This window comes from Pomacea canaliculata, linkage group LG8, assembly GCF_003073045.1.
Source record: "Pomacea canaliculata isolate SZHN2017 linkage group LG8, ASM307304v1, whole genome shotgun sequence".
In the NCBI taxonomy this organism is placed as follows: domain Eukaryota; kingdom Metazoa; phylum Mollusca; class Gastropoda; order Architaenioglossa; family Ampullariidae; genus Pomacea; species Pomacea canaliculata.
The window spans coordinates 25,116,846-25,141,545 of record NC_037597.1 but is presented as its reverse complement, the minus strand read 5'-3'; the positions used below and the strand labels follow the sequence as shown (position 1 = coordinate 25,141,545).

The following is a 24,700-nucleotide window of genomic DNA, read 5'->3' as shown; positions in this document are numbered from 1 at the left end:
ATCGCTCATGCAGCCTTTTTTTTCTTCTAAACGTCAACGAGGATCACGTGCAACCGAAGTCAAAACGAAGGATACCTCACTTTCACCGCTTCCTCATCTAAAGTCATTCACAGTCATGTGTATACTTGAGCAGAATTCCACAGCATGCCAAGATTCAGATTTTTTGATGCAAGAACCTTTCTTTTCTTCTTGTTCTAGATACACAAAAACTTACATGTATACCCAAACATTTGGTGGTGGTTTGGGATCAGAGTGGGGGAGGGGTTAAAAAAAACCTCGAAGGTCTTTTAAAGCACTAAACCTACCCACACCAAAGTTCAGCTATATATAAAAAAAAATCAAAAAATCTTTCGTCTGTTTAGATTTTTGTTTTAATGCTATATGTAAACTTTTCACTACTCGTGATTGAACATTAAAGTTCTCCCGTTTAGTGCGTACTTTTTTTCTCTTCGATACATTACTTATACAGGATGAAGCAATTTTCTTTGTGATAGATTTCTTACATGTGGCCTACCTTTTTATAGTAAATCCGGTTAATGAAAACGCAGTTAAAATATCACAGACTTGGCGATTTACATTGAGAAATGTTTGTAACATTTAGACAAGTCGACCACGGGGAGTAGTCTCCCCGAGTCAGGTGACTTGATTGTTTATGTTGATTTGCTGGTGCTTCTTGTTGCGAGATATTCAGTGGGGAGGTTGTTTACGTTAAACCAAAAGGGTGCTGCATGTCTACAAGGTTCTGTTGTGAGGCATGTGATTTTCAGTTGGTACCAAGCGTTCAGAGAATCCTGCGCCGTCGGTGCGTACTATTGCGCATTTCCAGACCGAGGATGAGGTAAGCGTGCTATTTCACTGTCGTCTGCTTGGCCGCTCAAAACACTGTGGTGGATTCTTAGTGTTTGCGAGTAGCTCGATGAATCCTGTTGTGTTAATCTTATGTTTCAGTGCTGTAGCTTATAAAATTTAGCGTTCATATACAATTTTTCATAAGGAAAAATTTTCTAATCACTTCTCTAGATAGCGAGCTAAAAGAAACAAATCAGTTTGGGAATGGAGATTAAGATTACTTCATTCATTGATCTTTGAAACTCTAGCGACTTAGCTTTGATGCGCGGAAACTTTAAAAGGTTTTATATTACAACTGCATATGCTTGTAGATACAATTAAAATTTAAAGAAAACGTGGAGGATAATTAGCGATCGTGTAATTTCTTAGATCATGTGTTTGTACGTATAGTTGCACGTACTGTATCAGATCGATTCAGACACTCCACAGCGTACGGAAGGAAAGACTAATGACAGTTTAACAGACTATAGGTGGTAGCATAGTACGATAATCAATGACTGCTCGAGATTATAAAGCTGTGTAAATAGTATTTTTTTAGATAAAGATGACAACACAAACAGATTGTGTTAACTATAGAGAAGCCATGCAGACCTCATAAATTTGTGTTAGTTCCACAGTGTATCAACATAAAAGTGATAGTTTATGATTTTGTCGTCATGTATTGAGAGGGCCAGCAGTCTTTGGCATCTTTGTTTTGGGATTTTTCACAGAGGTATGTGTGCATAAGCACATATATGCATTTACAGTGGGTGTGGGCTTATGATTGTGCAGTGGGATGACAAGTGGGGGGACTCTAAAATAAAGTAGAAAGTAAACAATTGTAATGAAAATATGGGTGATAGTGCCAGTGTTCAAAGGCTTGAATACTTGCATTTAGAATCCTCTAATAAACTTAATAACAGAGAATAATATGATACTTTGGTGAAAGAAATGTACGAGTCTTTATTCCTATCACTGTGTTACAGAGTCAAAAGAGAGGAGGTAGATAGTTGTCATATTACATCATCTATATTGTTACACTCAGTTTTCATGTGGCTGTTGAACCCTTCTATTTTTTCACAGCTATTAAACACCAATAAACCTATGCAAATCTTTATTATTTTTACCAGTCATTACCATTTGTCAGTCTGCACTAGCATCTCTTGCCTCTCAGATATTTATCGTAAATTTAGAATTATAAGCTGACTTTTTTCCCTAGCTTTAAACCCTGGCTTGTTTGCGGATTTTTCTGATTCCAGGAGCATCACACCACTTATCTGTTCTTTGCTTCTCTATAACGTTATAAACCATGTTTACTGTTCATTAATTCTTTGATGTTAAAGTGTTAACTGTTTACTTTTTTCAATCAAAGTTGCATACAATTGAAGCATTTAGATCATTTGCAGCTTATAAACCAATGTGAATATAGTAGAGATTTACAAAAAAATTAGTGGGTGCAGGTTATATACAGATGTGCTCAATAGATCAAAATTTACAGTAATATACTCAATGGGTGGTCTGATGGTGAAACAGTTAGTGCCTGTCAACAATACAGTGAAGGTTGGCTGTCCTGGATTCAGCTCTTGTCTTGGGCATGCGCCGTTCTTTCTCACCATGTAGCATCTGTTTACAGGGCTGGCCACAGTAAACTTCATTCATGCCAGAGGTGCAGCTATAAATATAAATAATAACAAAGTGTTGACCTCTATTAACGATGTAAAAACTAAACTAGATGACAGAAAAAGAGATTTAAAGTAATACTTGTGACATGGGAGTACTTGTGGCTTTTTTATCACACATGCTAAGTGATGAAAAGCATTCAGTTTGCCATTGGGTAACAGGGACAGATATTTCATAGTATTTATGGAAAGCCATTGATGGACATTAAACACATGAGTATCGAAGTTTGGTAAGAGTAATATATTTGTGCTTGTCAGCAGTGTCTCTATTTTGGAAATGATCATCATGCTGCATTCAAGGACAATTCAGTCTTAAAGGCAAGATCACCAACATTCACTTACCAGTGTCATGTACTGGTCTGAACTCACCCCTCTCCCATCCCCATCAACTGCATGCTGGTTCAGATTAGGTGAACACCCATTTATTAGTTTAGATTTTCCATGCACCACTAAAGTGCTTATATTCAAAAGAAAATAAGTGTTTGTACACATGTATGCATATACATGCGGGTATGGATGTAAATGAATGCATTGATTCATTGCCAATAGAAGAATAATTCTATCTTGTCTATCATACAATCAATAGTGAGAAGTGTTTATTTAGGTAAAGTAATATAGTTGATAAACACCAGGCTTCCTTGTAAAGAAATATGTGTATCATAAATTCAAGGTTTGTATCTTGTTTGGAAACTTTGAAATTGGGCATTACCTGCTGTAAATTAATATAGCAGATGACTGCTGCATGGATTTTTTTTTCATTCATGAAAAAAATGTTTGAAAGCTTTCTAGCTTGTTGTGTGTGTGTGCGCCTGAGAAAGAAATGTGAAAAGTATAGTAATTAATAAGGCCACCTCGGTGGTACAGCAGTACAACAGTTTTCAGAACCTAGTTTATTAGACTTTTTTTGTCATTTTGGCTACATTCCACAAGCTTCAGGTTTTTTTTTCCCCCCTTCAAGAGTAAAGAATGTTTCCATTAAAAGACCTGTGCCACACATTCCTGTTTCATGACGAGAAGTTATTTATAATATTACCATTGAGTTGTTTCTTTGTAAGAGGGTGCTAATATACATAAGTATCAAATGGGTACAAGAAGTTTGTTTTGTGTTTCCTCATGTGCAGTAATATCAGATGTAAGAACTGTGTTTGTTTGTACACATGCATATTTGAAAGAATTTGTATAACTATATTTAAAATAATCTCCCAATGAACTATTTGAATATTAACTATTTCAATCCTTAACAGATACAAGTTGCACACAAAACATTTCTGGTGACTTTTTTTAAGAAGTATGGTAAACTCTATCATAATGCACTACAAAAGCAAATAACTTTATGCATTTTCAAACAATAGTTTTGGTACATTCATTACATCATCCACCCATTTCTGCTCAGCAAGAACAGCTGCAAAAAATGTTTTTTATTTACTTAGTGAAATGTGAAACTTGTTTTTTTTTTTAATCTGAAAGAATTGAATTGTGTAAACGTTGAATCCATGCTACAGCAAAAGGCAGTAAGGAAACTGGTAAATTTTTAACAAATTTTATTAACTGTAACTAGGGTAAGATAATGGATTTTGCTAAATCTTATTAAATGTATATATATGAAAACATAATCGTAAATCTGCAAATTTTTTTAAATGTTTTTCATACATTAAAAAGTAAGTACGCACATTTTAAAAATATTTTTCATACATAAAAACAGAATTAAAAGCTTTTTAAATGTTTTTCCTTCATGAAAACAGAATCACAAATATGTGACAGAATTCATTTCAAAACTTTCTTTGTTTGTTATTAAAAGAAATAGGTCGCACTTTTCCAGAGTAAACAAAAGTAGATAGCAAAAACATCAGGAGCTAAACAAAGAAAACTGGTTCTGGCACTGCACTGTACATTTCAAAACATCAGCTGCTGCTTCCAGAGTTTTCTGTTGATGACAGAGAAACAAAGGTTTTCTTATTGAGATGTTGAAAGGCAGAAGCTGCACCCACAAATGGCTGACCTGTTTCTTGGCTGGCACGCAATACCCGCTTTGCTCCACCCTATCTTGAGCTCAGGATCTACGCATACGCCAGTCATTCCTGACTGGCCAAGTGCCAGAAGCCAGAATATAGCTAAGATAAAGCGATTTGTCTCAGAGGACTAAAAGTAAACTGTATAAACATGTTGCTCTTCTTTCCTTGCATGCTCTCTATAACGGAAAGCTTTGCATATGCTCAAGGGAGCACAGTTACAGGCAGAGGGATCTGGTTTTTTTTTTCCTACCCTTTCTTTTTTGTTAAATAAAACCGTGTACCCAACATTATGTATAATAAATAAGCTTATTTGTATTATATTGTTGAGTATGAGGGCCAGGAGTGGTGAAAGTTCATGGGCTGTTGCTAAATGAGTATATGCATGCAAGATCAGTGTGTAAAATCAGTTTTCAGATTCCTAGATAAATCTTTAGTTGAGTTGTAAACAGCCTGTTCTCTTTTCTACCCAAGTTTATTGTTCTAACTTCTATTTGTGGGCAGGTAGATGGGGGGAATAGCTATATTCATTCAAATTTTTGTTGAAATATAAACTAATTAATTTTCATCCTGTTTTCTGACTAGAGTGTTATGGATAGCTCTTTACTCTTCGGAGGAGGGTGGGGGAACAGCTTGTGATACATGATAAGCATGTTGCTATGCAGCAGGAGACTGCAAGTTTTGTCCCAAGAAATGACTCAGAGTCTGACTGGTAAAGAAATAGAAAAGAAGACTACTTGAGATAGGTTTATGCTATTTTTTTTTTTTAACTTACGGCCTCTCAGCATCATTGTTAAACTGTAAATCAAGCAGCGAGTTGCTGCTTGTGCCAGAATCACTAGACTGCAAAGTCTACTAGCTTTAGACTACAGCTGTCTGTGGAAGTACTTGCATGCTACATAGCTGATGCTGTCTTTACCTGTGGGCAATGTTCAACAACTTCATTTGATGCTAACAGAAATAGTTGAAATTATGTTTCAGTCTCATAGCAACTTGATTCTTGATCAAGAATCTAGAAAAATCAGCACATGGCTACAAGCATTAAACAAATATGTTCCTGTTTCTAAAAATTGAACATTTAAGGACTTGCCTTTCATGATGTGCTATACTATAAGACCTCCATGCCATTCTATGTCTGCTTTAATCTCTTTCACTTTTAGGTAATTGTATGCAAAGAAGTAAATATATTACTTTTTAGTAATAATAATAGACTCATTTGTTTTAGGCATAGCATTTGTATGTACTGTAGCATAGAGCCCAATTCTTTCCTTTGAATCCTTTTACCTTCCCTGATAAATTTCACCAGTACAGTGGAGATTGGCTGTCACAGGTTCAGATCTCATCTTGACGTACTGTTCTTTCTCTGCATGAGGCATCTGTTTATGGAAAAATATCTAGCAGTGATCGATTTTTCATTCTACAGCTCATATAAGGCTTCTTTAGTGCTAAGTTCTTAATTGATATTAAACATATTCCTATTAAAAATTCCCTTTTCAGGTTTAGGCTAGGAGTTACAAGCATAATCTGCCACAAGCAGTGTTACAGCAGTTTGTTCGCTGCCAAGTTAAAATGCCTTCATTGCAATTATGAAGAAACATTATGTGTTCATTTGCCCAAAATACAAAAGATCTGTGACAGCAGTACATTCCCGAAAAATTCTATTAGTATCCTTCTCAGTTTCGTGTATCCATTTTATTTGCAAGTAACTGTTTAAAATTAATCCAGAATGTTGCTTACTTTATAAAGCACTACATATCAGGGAGAACAAATAATTTTCAAATTTATGTTGTAACTATATTATGCAAAGGCCCTGTATTTGTGCATTTTGTATTTGATTCCCTCACCTACTCCCCGAACATTGGTTATTGGCAAAAGTCTACCAAATGATGACATCAAAACCTGCATCAACAAGGCCAGGCATGCCTTCAACAGCCTACGCCCCATCTGCAGCTCCCAAGCATTATCCTTCTGCAGTAAGACACGCATCTTCAACACCAATGTGAAAGCTGTCTTGTATGGTTCTGAAACCTGGAAAGAGACAAACACCATCAACGATAAGCTCCAGACCTTTACCAACTGATGCCTACGCCATAGTCTGGGAATAAGATGGCCCGAAAAGATCTCCAACAGCAGCCTGTGGAAAAGAACCAACCAGAATGCCACTAGCCAAGACATCAAAAAGCACAAACGAGGCTGGATAAGTCACACCCTGCACAAACCAGCTGACACCATTGCCAGGCAAGCACTTGACTGGAACCCTCAGGGAAAGAGGAGAGTTGGGAGACCAAAGCAGACTTGGATAAGAACAGTAGAGAGCAAGGCAAAGGATGTTGGAATCACATGGGCCCAACTGAGGGGTGCTGCCCAATACCGGGTCTGCTGACGAGGTGGTGTTGTGGTCCTTTGCTCCTCAAGGAATAAACTAAACTAAAACGAACGAGTCCACCAAATAAACAAATTGTCATTGTCATCTGTTTACAAGGCTGGCTGCTTTGCTGTAATGTAGATTTAGTTCCTGGATAAGCGTAAAACACCAATTCCACTTCTACTTCCCTGATAAATCTGGTACCCATCACTGCTGGTTTGATGTAGGGGGTTTTCCCAGTTACCAGTCAAAGCATCTGAACTGAGAGCACACTGGTTCCATTTTTGATCAGCACAGTAAACTTCCTCCAGTTAACTTAGCTGGTAGGAATAGATACCTGACTCAATAGTGGGTTGGGGAAGGTAAGGCAGCAAGGGAGATGAGATAATAATAAATATAAAATTTGTAAAGCGTATACTCACCCTCTGAGGAATATGCCATTACCGCTTAAGAACAAAAACGAAACATGGACAGCATACGGGGGACTGGAAAACAAATAACATGAACTATAAAATAATAAACAACCCTACTAAACGAAGAATAAAATCAAATACAGAAAACACAAAGAGAAACCAAATAACAAGAACAAGAGCTGAGAGTAACATGATATTGCAATAGGAAGGGTATGAAGAAGGACTAGCATTATGGGAAAGGTTGATAGGCACTGCCCTGACATAAAGCTGGGCCCAGGAAAAGTGAGGTCTCTTATGCCTCCCCAACCCCATTTCTCAGCTTCCTACAAAAGTTAGGGGATGACTTAATTTTTTCATTTTAAACCTTATTAATCATCAACTTTGAGCACACTTATAGAGCCTGCCTTAGAGATTCAGAGAGAAATGTGTTTCACTCTGAAACAATTACAATTCTTTATTAACGAGAGGTATAATAAGCAAAACGATGCTTTTCGCCGTTTAGTCCTCGCCTTTTACAGGGAAAGAATAAACTAAATAAGGTGATTAAGTACTATAAAAATAATTAGTGATAAACATAAGGTAAGATATCAAAGGAGAATAGAAGGTGTATATGTAAAAGAGTGGTGGTTAAGAAAAACAGATTTTAGCAAAGATAATTATTAATTTTGGATTTGTTATTTCAGCACCCTTGTGGAAGCCATCACAGCAGGGGATTGTGGGAGGGTGAAACAACTGATTGTGGACAAACCTCCTGGTCAGGAGGATGTGGAAGAAGGGCTTTTCGCTGCTTGTGCTGCTCCCTGCGAAGTTTGTGCAGAAGTCATGCTGCATGCAGGGGCTTCCCCTGACGCTCACGATCCTGATTACTACACACCGCTCACAATCGCAGCAAGTCGTGGTGCCATCAGAGTCTTGCGGCTGCTTTTGGAATGGGATAGTCAGGTATCTGAGATTATTTCTGTTGTATTTCTTAATCATTATTGTTAAGCTAGGATTGGGAGAGAACAGTGATGTCTTACCACAGATGACACTTAACAAGATGGCTGGTAATGGTAAGGTGACACATATAGGTTGAATGAAACTGGTTGAGAATAGATAATACATAATTATTGGGGATGAAGCTGATTGATAACAATCAGACAAGTGTTGTGGAAAACCAGAGTTTTGTTAGACTGAGTTGAGCAAGGTTCTGGATTAAAGTCTGCAGCTGAAAAACCTACGTTCAGTCAGCTAGAAATGATGATCAGATTAATATTAGAGCCTGGGGCTGAAGCAATGAATATATGGCCCTTTTCTTTCATTAGGTGAGAGAATGTGTATGCAAATAAGTTTGTAAAGAATTGATATTTGGAAAATTTTGTTATACAAATTCTTGTTGCATGTGTAGTACATTTTTTTCCCCCTGAATCAGCAGGTGAATTTGCCAGCAGGTCCACAGAGTAACACAGCTCTACACCTGGCGGCATCCGAAGGTTACCTAGACTGCTGTCAGTCCTTATGTGCTGCAGGTGCTAATGTCAATGCCCAGAATATGCAGGAAGACACACCCATGATTTTAGCAGCCATGCATGGCCACCTTCCCATTGTACGCTACTTGTTACAAAATCATGCATCTATCCGCAAGCGTGGGTATCATGAACGTACTGCCTTACACTGTGCTGCTGAAAATGGCCATCTCAGTCTGTGCAGGTATAAAGTTGCTAGGTCTACTCTTAGTTTTTTTTCTCCTGTGCGAGTATATTACCTAGGCTTGCATGTAACACCCATTAATCAATCATAGCAGTCAGATTTACATACAATAACTCACTGAAGTATAGCAATTAAGCTTATTTGCCATAACTCAATTATACAAGTATAACATTAAGGTTTTTGTTTGGTCTCTTGTCTTTTCATCTCTTACTTAATCTAAAAAAGACTAAGGAAAAGAATATGTCGGTCGAAAAAAAAAATATTTTTCTTTTTTATGTCCTTTAAATATCCCAAAACATGACTTGTTTTTCCTATCAGAAAATATTCCCTTTAGCAGACATAATTTTGAAAATATCAAGCTGTCAGCTCTGACTGTTTAGTGCAGATTTGATAGTATTTTCTGATACTAGCAGTCCAGCAGAATCATAGCATCATAAACTTTGAATATGCGGCAGCTACTTTCCTAAAACAGTAGACAATTTTTTTATAGAAAATTTAACTGGAAGTCCAACTCACACACTCATGCCTTATTGATTTTGGTATTTCAGTGCATTAGGAATAAGTTATTGATTTAGTAGTGTGTTCTATTGGCATGTTCCTTGTCAGTGTGTTCCTTGTGTTCCAGGTTCCTTGTCAGTGCTAAGGCAGATCTGGAGGAAGAGGATACATTTGGCAACACACCACTCATCTGTGCAGCTGAAAAAGGGTTGGCTGAGCTATTGCAGCTGCTTCTGGCCCATGGCTGTGATGTCAACCGAATGAGCCACAGTGCAGCCACAGCCCTGCACTATGCTGCACAGCACGGGGCCACCCATTGCTGCAAGCTGCTTCTTGAGGCAGGAGCTGAGATAGATGCACAGGTAATTCCAAAACATGTAGTCTGTGATCCCAGAAAGTGCACCCGTGTTCTGTTTTGCTACATTTAAAAAAAAAAAAATGTTGGGATTGGTTGATGGATTGTCAATGGCTTTTTAGCTCTTTTATTGACTGTGGTTTTCAGGACATCAGACGCTTCACACCCTTGATGATGGCAGCACTTAATGGGCATGTCGACGTAGTCAGACTGCTGATTGAGTGGAAGTGCAATGTCAATATGGCTGCCTATAATCGACGTACTGCCTTGCATCTGGCTGCGGAACGTGGCAAGCAAGAATGTTGTGAGCTACTGCTGGACGCTGGGGCATGCATCGATTCCCAGGATGCTTTGGGTGCCTCTCCACTTCACGCTGCAGTCATGAAAGGACAGTTGCAGGTCAGAGAGGGTGCATAGCATATAGTATCTGTACAAGCATTCACATATTTGATTGCAAGAAAGTGATGCATCTATATGTGCACAATCTAGAATGTTCTTTCAGTCGTTTTGTTCAGAGCTTAAATGACATCTTCTAAAAGCAAAACTCATTATAGATGATCCCTCTAGTTGCATCGGTGCTGATGGCCTTCACCTTCTTCACGAGTGGCTAAGCTATAGGGCATGCAGTGGTCTTTGTTTTCACCATTGAAGTGCTTAATAAACTGGTTTAAATGAGAAAGCTACTTTTAAGCATAATTATCTTACTGGATATACACAGCTGCATTATTTTGGACAAAATCATTTGCTACTGACCTGAAAATGTAATTATTAAATCTTCATTTGCAGGTGATGCAGTTTCTTATAGCCAGTGGTGCTGATACAACACGCAGACCTAACAATGGCAACACCCTGATACACTTAGCGGCAGCTGGAGGAAGTGAACTCTGCTGCCAGGAATTGCTTGCTCATGGATTTGATATTGATGAACAGAACAGTGATGGCAACACCCCTCTCTTTTGTGCAGTCCATGCCAAGCAGGTATTTGTGCACATAAGCTTCATTTCTGGTTGTTTTATTTGGAAGACTGTCATACAGATATTTAGAGGTTAATGTTTCTCTCCCAGACTGGAATCTTGGTGTTACGTTTTTCAATCATGATCTCTTAAATCTCAGATCAGTGCAGTCTTCTGTGAGTCAAGTCCATCTAGTCTACCTTTCTTGAGGTTTGCAGGATCAATTACATCTGACCATTCCTGTCAGTTTCTTCCACCAAAATGCTTGTTTGCTTTCTTGTTGTTGCGGCTGGATTATTGCAACTCCTTATTCATCTCACTAACCCACTTCTGGACAAACATCAAAGGACTCAGAATAATGCTGCTAAATTTGTCTTCCAAAGGCAAAAAAAAAAAACCATGCAACACCCCTACATGAGCTTGACTGCCAGCCAGTCCAAGCTCGCATTGATTACAAGTTGACTACACTGTGCTTCCATTGTCTTCACGGTCTTACATCAGTGTAGCTCTCTAAGCTTAGCACCCATGTCAGTCTCTTTGTGCTGCCCTCTTCTCTGTAGACAGGAGACACTCTTTTTATCCTTACAGCCCTACTGTCAGGAATCCTCCTCCTCTTTCTGTTCAGTCTACATTTGAAGCCTTCAAATCTTGCCTCAGAATCTATCTCTTTAAAAAAAAATCTTACATAATCAGGAGTATTGTTTCACCCACTCTTCATTTCTTCATCCATGCTTTTTTTTTTTTTTTTGGGGGGGGGGGGGCGTCATGACATTATCTGCTTGCTGACACTAATGTTTACTGTATGGTTGACTGTCAGTTCATTTATGGTCCTTCATGTGCAACATATTAAGCTCATCTCCACACAGGAAGATACACTTCATAAATCTGATTGTTACTAATTCAAAAGAGAAGTACATTGTTTAACTACTTCAGTACATAAAATGCCTTTATATTCTTTAATATATCTATATTTGGTGCAGATCAAAACCGCCAACTTTCTTCTGGAATCTGGTTGTAATGTAAATGAACGTGGCCAGCATGGAATGACTGCACTAAATGAGGCAGCTTTCATTGGCCATATTCCTCTTCTCAAAACTCTTCTGCAGCATGGTGCCAACCCAGGTTTGGAAGATGACGTTGGCACTTTGCCATTATGGTTTGCTGTAGACAGCTGGTCACTAGAAACTGTCCGACTTCTTCTGGCCTGTGGCAGCCCCTTTCATATCTCTTCCTGCCTTAATCCTCAGTGTGGACCTTGTTGCCCTCTACAACATGCAGCCCATCGTCAGAGAGACATCTTTGTTAACTGGTTGCTAGCTGTGTATGGGGAGGAAGCAGCTAATCATCTACGGCAGAGTCTTCCCAAACTGGAGAACTGTCCTAATGTTCGGCCATCAAGTCTCCATGAATGGAAGGAGCTAGTTGAACAGCCACAACCTTTGCTAGTGCAGTCTCGGTGTGCCATCCGAAAGCTGCTCCCTAAGGACAAATTGTTGTGCAATGCTGAGGATCTCCAGGATCTGAATGTGCCACAAGTGCTAAGAAATTATATCAACCTCAGTGAGCTTCCAGATATGAAATCTGCTGACACATGTTGAATCTTATTTTTCTGAAAGTCCAGTCTGACCATGTAATGGCAAGGCGACTTCATTTCATATGTTTCTGACCTCACACTGAGAGAAGTAATAAAGCTGATATTTGTTACTGATATATGGATGTGTGTACTAATAATACACTCATATTACTTACTGTTTGAGGATGCTGTTCAGTCCAAGATCTGCTGAGTAAAAAACTTGTCATGTAGGAAAAAAGCATGCCTGAAAATGATCGGTTGTATGTAATAGTTCCATTACATCAAAATATTAAAATCCTGACATATTTGTAAGTAGTTTGAATTACTCAGTGCCATCACCAATGCTCAAAACTTGGATACACACGCCACTCTTGTTTAAAGGTAAAGAAGTAAAAAGAATCTCATACCACAGGCCTGAGCAGGCTTTGAACTACCATCTTTCTGCTCCACAGTCAAGCACACTAACCACCAGAATACAGAGATTCCTCGATACTGATTTCTTTTGGAATTCAAAAATGGAAACTTGTTTTAAAGGGATTTTTGATGGAAAAATGTGAAACATGATTCTTCACCCAACACCAAAGGATATCTTTCTACCATGAAGAATAGAAGCTATGTACAGCTGAAAGTGAGAGGCATGAAAATCCTAATAACTAGTCTGTGATGAACTTGCAATATATTCAAGTTTTCTTCAGTAACAGCTCATCATGTTACACTAGCTTGTTTCCCCCAAAAAATGTTCATTAATATAGACATCAGGCAGTCAGATGTAGACAAGATTTACTACCTGTTTAGGGTTGTACATGTCAACTAAAAGGGTTGTTGACCAATTCCACCTGGCTCCATAGCAAGACTGCCACACATAACACTTTTTAAATAGCAATATACAATAGAAAAAAGATGCCATTCCATTTCACCCTTTTATTCTGAAGAGCCCTGACACAGCACTTTCTCTAGTTTCTTTTGTTGATAAGCACAAGAAATGTCTGTTACTAAATCTAAAAGGAACTGAAAATGTGAAGACAAAATCTCCAGCAGGACCCCCACACAAAGATGGTCATCTAAGACAGTGATGAGCACCAGCAGTCTCTAACTCAATCTGCTTCCTCAGAGGCAACTCTTCATAAAGAGCAGATTGAGATAATCAGCCTTACAACTTCACTAAGTAGAGCACCTACTGCGAACTGCTAAAATAATCTTGCTCGCAAACCCAGTGATCGTCACTTCTTCATCCCACCATGTTATTACATCACTTGTGTTCTCAATAGCTTCTGCTTATTTACATATGTTTAATAAATAATGTGTATATTTATATAAATACAGGTGTATGTATGTGTGGAAATGTGTGCATATGAATTTGTCTATGATTTTGGAGCCAAAGCAGTTTTTGCTATTTTGTGATTTTTAACAGTGATACCAATTTGTTTTTTTCCCAAGAAGTGTGCTGGAAGAGATGGCACAACTGCTGGACATAAATCTGAAAAAAGCATTTTTTCCAAATACATTGTTGCCTTTTTTTTATTTTTCGATACCTTTGTACTGTGTTTGCACAATGTGGTGACTCTAGCATTGTTTAAAGCTCTGAGTAACATGTTTGTGTTTGAAACATTTGTCATATCATTTGAAGCATTTATGACTAGGATGTTTACTAATAAACAGGCTCATTTCCTTCCAAAATATTAAATAGCATTGATCCTCATTTATCAATATATTTTTTAATTTTTATCAAAAGCAGGTAAAGGTTAAATCATTCTGTACTGATAATTTTCATATTGCTTAAAATATTTGTCTGATGTGATTCTTTGAGTTTGAGTAATTTTCCAACATATTTTTTAAAGAACAGACCTATTTTCTAATCCGCAAGAATGTGTCACCAAGTATTGTTGAATCTAGTCATAGGCATCAGTCAAAGATGACGATTATAGAGCATCAGCACAGCACAGTGGAGGTCAAGGAAAAGAAAATGCAAGATCTGTGGCATGTGTTCAGAATGCTTATAGAGTTTTGAATACTTTTTATCCTTATTTTTGTGTAAAATATTACTTGTTCTAATTATTTAGTCTTGTGTTGGGACATGGTCTTCTTGACCATCATTCAAATTTTTAACGTTTACATACTTTTGGCTGTTCACATCCCATTCATAAGTAACTTTTTTTCTACGAGTGTCGCCAAAAATAGAAGCTAGTTTCTGCTGTTACTTGATTTTTTAAATAACCTCCTTTATCTGTAAATGTATATTTGTTTACTAATTTTCTGATGTAATGAAAATAACTGTTAAGTATATTCACTTTTATCTGTTTACAGTGTTTTGTATTGATTTTGAGAGTTAATTTCTGTAACTTTTCTATCTTGAAAAAAAGTGTATCCATTTATAGGAGAACATATGTACATTTATGCATTGTTTGAAAGCATAAATGTGGGTGCATGGTTGCACACATGCAGATTAAGTACAAATATGGAAATTTTTTTAGCCGATGGCTGATCACTTCTGAATATATTACAGTTCAGATGTTTCAAAGACTTTCAGAAAATTTCCTTTCTCTGTTGCAGAGCGTAAAAGTATATTCTGATGAAAGCTACCAAGAGAGTTTGGATTTTGAGTTTTATAAGACAAGTCCTAGTCTAAAATTACTACATATGGAATGAAAAGATCCAATTGCTGTAAAAAGACAAAGGTTGTTTTTTAAAACAATTTAGTGTACAACTGCTAATTAACAGAGTTGGATTTAATTGTTCGTTGCTTGCTTTTTTTAAAAGTCAGTATTGAAGAAGTGTGTAAAATATATATTTTGTCTGTTGATTTAATGCACAACGTGAAAGTACAGTAACAGGCAAAATAACCTGGGCATGAGCTCTAAGCCTTTCTCTCTATCTTTTTGTAACAGAGTGTACATTAGCTTGTTTACTGACTAGGGCTCTCCGGTAACACCACCTTTTCAGTGCCATTTGTGCAATATCAGAATTATTCATTAACTTCATAGAATGATGAAGATGGAATATGGGAGGTGAGTGCTGAGGTAAAGTAAAATGCTTTTGCTTCGAAACTGCTGTTGTCTTTGAAGTCTTGTATGTTACACTGTGCTGGGTGTATCAAGTAATGGAAAAATTTAAGTCATTATTATTTTTCAAAGACGGGTTGTTTCATGGAAGTTGACGAGACTTGGTCATATTTATTTTCTTCCTCTCCGTCACACACACGCAGAGTATTCAGATGAAAAAAATTTTTATTGTATGTGGACTTTTAATTATGACAAACTTCTGGCACATTTCAGCATACTAGACACTACCTTTCCCCCTTCTAACATTCCGCAATCTCACATAACACCCCCCCCCCCCCACCAAAAAAAAAAAAAGACAATAACATGTAAAGATCATTCACTGTCATCATTTTCAAGTTGTCTATTCAAGGCTGGGCGTACTCCTAGCCCCAGTGTCAGCTGCAAAGCAAACAACAGCAGCTGTTACTAAATAAAGCAAAATATTGCCAAGGACGGGGTTGAAGGGCATTTGAATGACCTATGAGTACAGCAAGTCATAAACATCAAGACAGAAAACTGATAACTCATTCTTTCTTGCATTTATGGTCTACAAGTCTGTTTGAAAAGTAACAGGACTGGGAGTGCTGTGTGAGCTATGGGAAAAAGATAAGTGGATTGTGTTATCATCTATCATATCTTGGTCAATCAGCAAGTGTACAAAGAGATTCTGCGGCATTTGCTTTGCTCAGTGCGTAAGAAGAGACAAGAGTTGTAGCAATACAAATTGTGGCTGCTTTACCACAATGCATCTGCTCGCAAACACCTGATTATCTGGCAGTTCCATCGCCATACTTGAACCACCATCCTATTTACCTGATCTTGCTTCGTGTCACTTTTTCCTTTTCCCCAAGCTCAAGATGACTCGTTTTGAAGGCATGGAGGCCATCAAGAGAGCAGAGGGGCATCCCAGAAGGGTCCTTCCAGCAGTGCATAGCAGCATAGGAGAAAGGATCGAAAATTGCATTCTACTTGAGGGGGATTACTTTGAAGGGAAAACCATGTAGTTTGTTTGGGATTGAAATAAATTGTGACACCACTCCCATTGTTTTTCAGACAGACTTTGTAAACTCTGTGGTTGCACCTTTGATAAGCAGCACATACCTTTAAAACAGATTACACAACAGACTACACAAAAAAGTGACTGACAAAGAATTCAGTAATTTCCTATTGTAACACACTTCATAAAAATAGTGGCTACCAAAAGCTCCAAGGTAAAGCATCAAACTGCAGTCTTCTGTTACCTCTTACATGCAATATTGTAGATGATTTCCATTAACACTAATAATAGCGTTTATTTTTACTTGACGTGTGACTAAAGTCTACAGCCTACAGGAATTGACTATCACAAGGTCACAGTGAGTGACCCTGTGTGTAGAAGCCTTTTTAAAATCCTACTGAGATACCTCATTTCTTCTGAATTTACTTTTAAAAAAGTATTCTTCCAGGATAGTCTAAGGTCAGTCGTCACTTGATTGGCTCCTGTCGTTGGGGGTAGTACATGGATAGACATGGCAGCTGATAGGGCCCACCACTCTTGCTTATTTTGGGTGATAGTGAAGAGGTCCTGCACAGGATGACCAGTCCATTCTTTAATGTTCGTAAGCCAACTGTGACCTTGAAGACTTCTGCAATGTTTAGGATCTTGCAGCTTCTCCAATTCAAAGCGAATTCGGGGTGAGTGTTTGAGTTTGAGAATTTCTTCACTTTCAGTTTCATCAGGTTAGGTCGCTACCATGTCAGCGCCTGGGTAAATCCTTGTCTTGCTTATGCTGGATGTGAAGCATCTCAGCAGCAGGATATGGTCGATTTGATTATCGACCAATCCATCAGGTGAGTGCCATGTGGCAGTTATTGATTTCTTGTGGGAATGTAAGATGTTATTTAAGGTGAGTCTCTGCCTCTGCGCAAATTCTAGGAGTCTGACAGGGGGATCACAGGGTGTCTGAGGTACGAACAATTGATTTCTGCTTATTTTGTACTTTTCTTACATGCCTATTATGTCATTCTATTTAGTTTAGTTTCTCTTTAATTTTTTTCCCCGAAAATAGGCAACTAGCTCCATCTCAGCCTTGTGCTGTTAAAAGCACAGTGGTATTCATGATGTCTGGCTGACTGATTCCATCTAATGAAATTAAGATAACCTGACTGGCGTCTCAATATCTTGGTGCTAAAATGGTGTGAATATCAAAGATATACAAGTCCCATTCTTTATCATGAAGGTATCTGGTTTGCAGCTGTCAAAGTACAATATGTAACAGGAATATATGAATGTGTACACAAATGTGTAAATAATACTTTAACAGATCAGATGTGCACAGGCACACACACACACACATTCGACAGAACTGTCTTTCTGATTATATAAAAAAATGCGCATACCTTGTTCTTTTCTAATAAATGGTGGTCCTGAGACACGGCAGCTGTGTAGCCATCTTTGTTTAAAAATTCCACAAAACCATACCCCTTGGACAAACCAGTCTTGTTATCCTGCCCATTAAAAAATAACTTTATTGGAATATAGCATGTTTCTTCTGCACAGTACAAAATGAAATCATGAAATACAATTTAGCAAAAACTAGCTTATCAAAAGCCCAGATTTAAGAGAAGTAAATGTAACCTCTTGTTAGGTCTGTAAATGCAATGGACTGCTTTTACCATGGCATTTTAATATTCTTCTCCTGAGCCATCAGTACTACACATGTTTTGTTATGAAGCTGGAAAAGGGAGAATAAGATTTGCTAGTACATGTTCATGTTGCTTTGTGCAATCGTTACATGAATTTTAGCTTGTTTTACAAAACAGTTAAATGGGCCCTCCCCAGCAGTACAACACATTTTCGAATAAAAACATTCAGAAACTTTTTTAAAAATATTATATCCATAATGAACTGTTTACTCTGTCCTGTGACTTGTACTTATATGTATTGTTCAATTCTAGAATACCTGGCATAATTATGACACAAAAAAGCATGTAGGAGGAATATCGCATGCAAAGATCTTGTTCACTGCACCTCTAGTCCTCCATCACTGTCCCTGCTCTGTTCTGGGACCAAGTCATGGCTTGGTTCTGGCCCCTCAATGTGCAGGTGAGTAATTAAGTAGCTATGTCTTCACAAATTCAATTCTTTATAATAATAAATTTAAAAAATAAAACCTTAATAAGTAAAATGTGAAATCAATGCTGACTACCGGTGACTGAGCAAGACAATGACAATGCTTTATTAACGAGAGATAAAATAAGCAAGAAAATTTTTTTTTTTCCATTAAACAAATGGAAAGAGATGTGAGCACAGCCCTAGATGGTCAAAACTCGTATATTTTGTTCAAGCTTACAGCAAAATGGGCTCGAAAAGTTTGCAGATTGTTATCTTTTCACTTTTTTAAAAATTAAACACGACTTACAAATACAACAGAAGAGCTTCTCAAGTTTCCGAACTTGCTGAAATACTCTGACAGCTCATCTGAAATAACAAATATCAACAATAATAGTATCAACACTCGTGTGAAATATTATTTTAGATATCTGAAGGAGCTATTCATCTTTTTTCCCTATTTGCTACTATATGAATGACGTTACCTTTAATGATCAGACTGTTTCACACATGAAAGTCGTGAGCTAACGTTTCAGATGATTTTATAATAAAAGTTTATATAAGCTCACTGCGAGGATAGCCCTACAACCAATAAAAAGCAATACTTACTTTTGGAGACTGTCCATGGCAAATTACCCACAAAAAGTTTGAAAGTCCTTCGAGATGCCATTGAGGAACAGGCGTGAATTGTAACGGAAGCACGTTAGTTGTGTCCCTTTATTGAGATGACGGAAAAAGAACCAGACGACGTTGACGCTTTCAAACCAGAATTTAAGAAATATAAAAGAAAAGACCACGACATTGATCTCTCTGATGTCGTTGATCTAGGAAAAAATCCCCATACTTATTCTGATAAAGAGGTCTGTACATGCCTTTTAAACTGAAATTTATAAATCACAGAAATATAGGTTGCTATCCTATGATCACATGTATAATGCTTATGTTGTAGAGGCTCGAATCACCTTACGACTCCTTGTTCCTATGAGTGTGATTCTTATATTTTACAAAAAATTATGATAGCGTTTAATCTTATTTGATGAGTCAAATGAAGACGGACTCTTCTGACGAGGGGTAGTTGCAACTTGCAAACATATCATATGGCACAAATTATTACAAGACTGTATTTCTTGCCTACTATAGACAATATAGTCTTTCAATGTAAAAGTATGTCTTGATTGAAATATATAGAGAGAGAAATTTGAGCGATCGGAATAAGTGAGCAAAACTTGTCAAAAGCGGTTTTTTTCTTCTAATTAGTACAGTGATTTATTTTTTTTAAATGTCCGTTAGGTTGTACGTGTAACACCATGTTCAAATCCATCTCTGAAGCCAGTGTCTGGCCTGAAGAATGCTTCCGATTGGGAAATCTACCATTTTTCATTTCCTGAAGGTATAAAATTCCAGCAATTTTGTTGTAGTCTATAATCAAAATATAATGTACATTTTAAGGTACATATATGACATCAGATTGTAATACTTTTTGTCTCATAAAATATGAATTTCGTACATCATAAGTGTAAGGTGAAACTGAAATATTTAATAATTTTAAAATAAGAATGATACTATTAACAAAGAATTTTGTTCTCAAGCCTACAAATATACATCATACTCTTGCTTATGTTTAATACCTTGAAGTAATTTTGTTATATTTACATATGCTACAACTTTGCAACATAGTATAACCACATGTAATATGATGATACAGTTTCTAGTTGCCATCCCCCTAAAAAACTGTTTTTGAGTAAAATTAACCTATTTACAGGCTTTTACTTAGTAAAAAATCCTTTTCTACATGGGTTTCAACAATACTGGGTGAGCCGATGTCTGGCAGACCTTCCACTACCTCCAAATGTTACCAACCTAAGTGTCCATCCAGATGTTGATCCTAAAAGCATGTGGGAGGACTTTGCTAAAAACTGTGACAAGTAAGTGATCAGTTCCACAGATATGTACAAGAATGTATGAATGTGTACCTTATGTATTTTGGAGGTATTTTATTCATCCTTTGACTATGACCAGTTATGTTTTCTCCAACATCGTCAACCCAGACCAGCTTAAGCTGCTTCACTGTTACTAGTAGAAGTTCCTCATGTCTTATGTGAATAGCAACCATTTTCTATTTAAAGTTACTAGTTTTATGTTCTGCGTACAAAATTAATTTTGGAGCAGTCTCCTCAGGTACTTGTTCTTGAATACCTAATTGTATATATCTACACTTTAAAAAATAGAATTTGATTTAATGAGCAAACTTTTAGCAACAGATGCTCTCTGATAATTTATAATCTTTGTATTTGTGATTTCATTTTATGTATTTCAGGAAAAATTTTTACAAAACAGCACCCTTGTGGAAGCTTCGGTGGACAACAGTTGGCTATCATTATGATTGGAATACAAAGGTAAAACCAAAAAAGTATTTCACACTGTTACAGTAAAATAAGGAACTTCTAAGAAACATTTTCTTTCATTTTTTTCTTTCCCATGCATAAGCTTTAAAAAAAATCTTACAAAATTAGGATCCACATTACTGGACATCAGAAGGCAAGTATCTTGATATTTTATGGGGTAGAAGATAGGTTGTTAATTGTTGATTTTTAAAAATTATCTTTGTCTCAGGAATATAGAGGAGACCACTACACACCATTCCCAGAGGATCTAGGCATCTTATCCCAATATGTAGCAGCAGTGTTGGGATTTCCTGACTTCAGGGCAGAAGCTGGTATTGTCAATTACTATCACCTAGACTCCACCTTGGCTGCTCACACTGACCATTCAGAATTCACCCACCAAGCTCCACTTCTTTCCTTCAGGTAGTATTCTGAGTTCTTACTGAATTAAAATTCTTGACGTTGGACAATGTTGTTGTCTTCTTGTATAATGGATTTTTTAAAAGTTGTTCTTCGGCTTTTCAGTAGGTTTGTTAGAAGCTTTTCCTATGTTTACAATGATACAAACATGATGATTCTAACAAAATTTAAAATATTGGTTTCGCTAAACAACAGTCAAACAGTTATACATGGGGTTTTAGCACCCACATATGACTGCAAGTGCGAGTGTGCCCTCTCTTACACACACACATGGGGGTTTATGTGTAAAGTTTAGTGAAGATATATTGTATCCAATGAAGATTTGCTAGATAGAGAGGAAGGCACCTGCTGACATGCTTGAATATGTGTTAAGCAGGTTAAGGACTAAAAGTTTATGTATCAAAGTATTGAAGTATGTCAGAATAATCAAAATTTGTCTTTGACAGCAGATATTATAAAACCGTATTGTGTTTTAAAAAAAGCTGTAAAAGTTATCGATATGCATTCATTTGTATTGTTAACTTGAATTTAGACACTTCTGTTTAATTAAGAAATATTGTTTTGTCATTTGAAAAGACAATCAGATCTGTTTCTGTCAAACAGTTTTGGCCTGGACGCCATATTTCTGCTTGGTGGCTTGACAAAGAAGACCAAACCTACAGCGATCTTACTTCACAGTGGCGACATCTGTGTCATGAGTGGTGTGTCAAGGCTCACCTATCATGCTGTGCCTCGTATTCTGTGTCCACCAACCAAAGACGATTTTCTGCTGCCCTCTCTGCCACAATCCATAGTGTCCAAAGCACATTGTGAACAGAAAGCATGCAAAAGAAATGCGAGTGAAACTTTCAAAGTGGTAGAATGTTATAAATCTTCTAGACTCTCATCTGACAGTCTACAGCCTTGTGTTTCAAGCAGTGCTGTGTTGAAGGGTGGTTCTGATCATGATTGTGGAAAATCATGCGATCATCTTCATGAAGATGTACTTGAATGTTCCAATGCTGCTAACTCACATGACCAAGTTGATACCAAACTTGACCATGTTCCAGCCAGTGGTGACCATAGTGAAACAAACAGTGTCAAAGTTACGAATGAAAATATTTTGAGAGAAAAAAATTGCACAGACTGTAAAATGCCTGAATATGGAAGCAAACCTCACAAAGCAATTGAAAATAAGGTGAATCACAAAGTGCAGGGTGAGTGTAGAGCACCTGCAATGAGTTATCAAATGTACAATGCATTAGTTGATCAAGTAAACAGTCAGATAACCTGTGCACTGGAACTGCTAGACTGGAGACCATTTTCGATATACATGCAGTCATCGAGACTCAATGTCAATGTCAGACAAGTTTTGGCCCCTGGTCAGACATTCCCAAGAAGGCTATCAGAAGAGGATGTTAAGTGACCTAAATTTTCGATTTTTAATCAGCATCTGTGATGTGTGTGTTTTCTTCACCTAATGCTATTATAGTTCTATTAAGCTAATAAGTTTTTCTGGCTTTTTTTAAAATTAAACTTTTTTTCTCATATGAATGCCAAATTTTTATTAGACAAAGCAGATAACAGATTATTATGTTTGGGTGCTTTATTCACATGTATAGATTAGATTTTACAGCTTATTATACAGTTTAACATATTGTTTCTAGTTTGTGCTCTTGATTATATTTGGTGGTGTATATTCATTTGTGTGCAGTCTTTTTTGTGCATATACTTTTAGGTATATTTCTTTCTTCTGTTTAAGTGGCACTTTAAATAAATTTTAAATCATTGCAGTTTGAGAGTTGAAGAAGCTTTCTTTTGCCAAGACTAAAGTATGTGATAACAATGATGATCAAAATAAATTATATTCTGTGAATGAAAAAATGGTTTGATAATAAAATTTATAAAAGGGTACAAAAGCTGTTATATCCTTCCTAGTGAAGCACATTAAATGCATTCTTGTTGTCTTACCTTTTTAGTATTAGTTGTGGCACAATTACAAAGCTAAATATAACATTTTACATAATTGAACCAGTTTTCTGTTAGACTTGTCTGCACTTATTACTAGGCGTCACAGGTACATTTTGTGATTGTGATGAGCATCTAGTTAACTGATACTGTTGATTCTAGGATTCTCTCATTGTCTTCTATAATCTTTCTGCAATATGACCTCTCTTCAGACATCACGCACCTGCCCAGCTGTTTCCTGATGTATTCCACCCAGTTCATATCTGCTTCAAGCATTCATCTTTTCCTCTAAATGGATTCCATCTCGGACCCCATATAACAATGTTCGTTGCAAGTACTCAGAGAGAGGGGTCTTTCCTTAATTTTGTCTCCAATAAGCTTTTTCATTTATTTCCAAATCACTTTGCTGCTGATGTTATCAGACCATCAACTATGTAGTCTTTAACAGCAGTTGATAAAGGTCTGGCAGGCTATGTTATCTTCCCAAATTAGGTATCCTATCTGCACCTTTAGTATAATTTTACTTGAGTGACTCACCATGTGGGTTCAGTGAAGATAATCATGATAAATGGGTTGACAGGTGATACCAGTTAATTAGCAAGAGCACGCAACAGCACATAAAGCTGTCTTCTCTGCCATGTGCTTAACCCAATACTTTTATTATTCATGTGCAGGTAAGAGCTGTTTCTTGCTGCATGAAAAATGTATTGGGTAAATCTGCATGGCTCCTAGGGAAGCATTTATTAAATCTGCTTTCAGGATGTTCTCTCCTTGAAGTTGGATTGGGAGTTCCTGTTTGTTGTTTATTCTCATCACTTCAGTCTTCTTTCTGTCCTCTGTTAGCTTACAGAGTTTGGTTTGTGCATGCTGCTGTCGATGAGACAGCTAGATTGATCAAGTTTGGCAATGATACATTGTACAATATACTTCTACAAAAACTTCTGCCATTCTTGGACAAACGTTGGTCCACATTTATCGGATTAAGAAGGGCTTTAGGAGCAGGCCCCCTTGAAGGAGGACGAGATCGACTTGGAATCGTTCATCCTCCAAACATTAAAGGATTTGACTGACGGTACCTTACTATATATGCCGACCTCCCACACTATGCCAAACATGTTTGAACTTTATGTAGTCTACGGACTTTACGCTACTTTGGTTTCCTCCCCCCCACCCTCCGGTTTCATGTCCCCGGATTGGCTCAAAAAATTCTGGTCACTTGATTCGAGTGTATCACACAATAAAACACTGCACATGATATTAACACTTTAAGATAAATAATAATAATAATAATATATATTATGAACACATATCGAGCAGCATCACGACAGATAGGTAGCATTAGCTCTGTGCTGACCAGTAACGATAAATGAACATTAGGGTAGACCACGAACTTGCACGTCCGTAATAAGGCAGTGGACGGTCGAGATACTGGCTGAAAAAGAATTTCATGGAGCTAGT

General features: G+C 37.2%; 3 protein-coding genes across 4 annotated transcripts; 2 read left to right on the top strand and 1 right to left on the bottom strand.

The window, feature by feature from the left end:
- The first annotated feature begins 596 nt into the window (after window positions 1-596).
- On the top strand, window positions 597-15,410 carry LOC112570039 (serine/threonine-protein phosphatase 6 regulatory ankyrin repeat subunit A-like). Of its 2 annotated transcripts, none has more exons than XM_025248227.1 (7): window positions 597-838; window positions 7,978-8,236; window positions 8,709-8,983; window positions 9,609-9,843; window positions 9,984-10,235; window positions 10,623-10,814; window positions 11,770-15,410. In XM_025248227.1, the coding sequence occupies exons 1-7, from the start codon at window positions 729-731 to the stop codon at window positions 12,385-12,387; spliced, it is 1,941 nt and encodes a 646-aa protein (XP_025104012.1). In that variant the 5' UTR covers window positions 597-728; the 3' UTR covers window positions 12,388-15,410. The 2 variants fall into 2 exon arrangements, with proteins under 2 accessions (XP_025104012.1, XP_025104011.1); XM_025248226.1 differs by having other exon boundaries at window positions 8,706-8,983.
- Window positions 15,411-15,568: 158 nt separating this feature from the next.
- Window positions 15,569-19,216, bottom strand: LOC112570041 (SRA stem-loop-interacting RNA-binding protein, mitochondrial-like). The gene is made up of 4 exons (XM_025248229.1): window positions 19,101-19,216; window positions 18,802-18,860; window positions 17,780-17,887; window positions 15,569-15,799 (listed from the first exon to the last, which is right to left on the bottom strand). The coding sequence occupies exons 1-4, from the start codon at window positions 19,159-19,161 to the stop codon at window positions 15,734-15,736; spliced, it is 294 nt and encodes a 97-aa protein (XP_025104014.1). The 5' UTR covers window positions 19,162-19,216; the 3' UTR covers window positions 15,569-15,733.
- On the top strand, window positions 19,179-23,067 carry LOC112570040 (nucleic acid dioxygenase ALKBH1-like). The gene is made up of 6 exons (XM_025248228.1): window positions 19,179-19,351; window positions 19,782-19,881; window positions 20,254-20,416; window positions 20,809-20,887; window positions 21,105-21,298; window positions 21,899-23,067. The coding sequence occupies exons 1-6, from the start codon at window positions 19,217-19,219 to the stop codon at window positions 22,698-22,700; spliced, it is 1,473 nt and encodes a 490-aa protein (XP_025104013.1). The 5' UTR covers window positions 19,179-19,216; the 3' UTR covers window positions 22,701-23,067.
- Window positions 23,068-24,700: the final 1,633 nt, after the last annotated feature.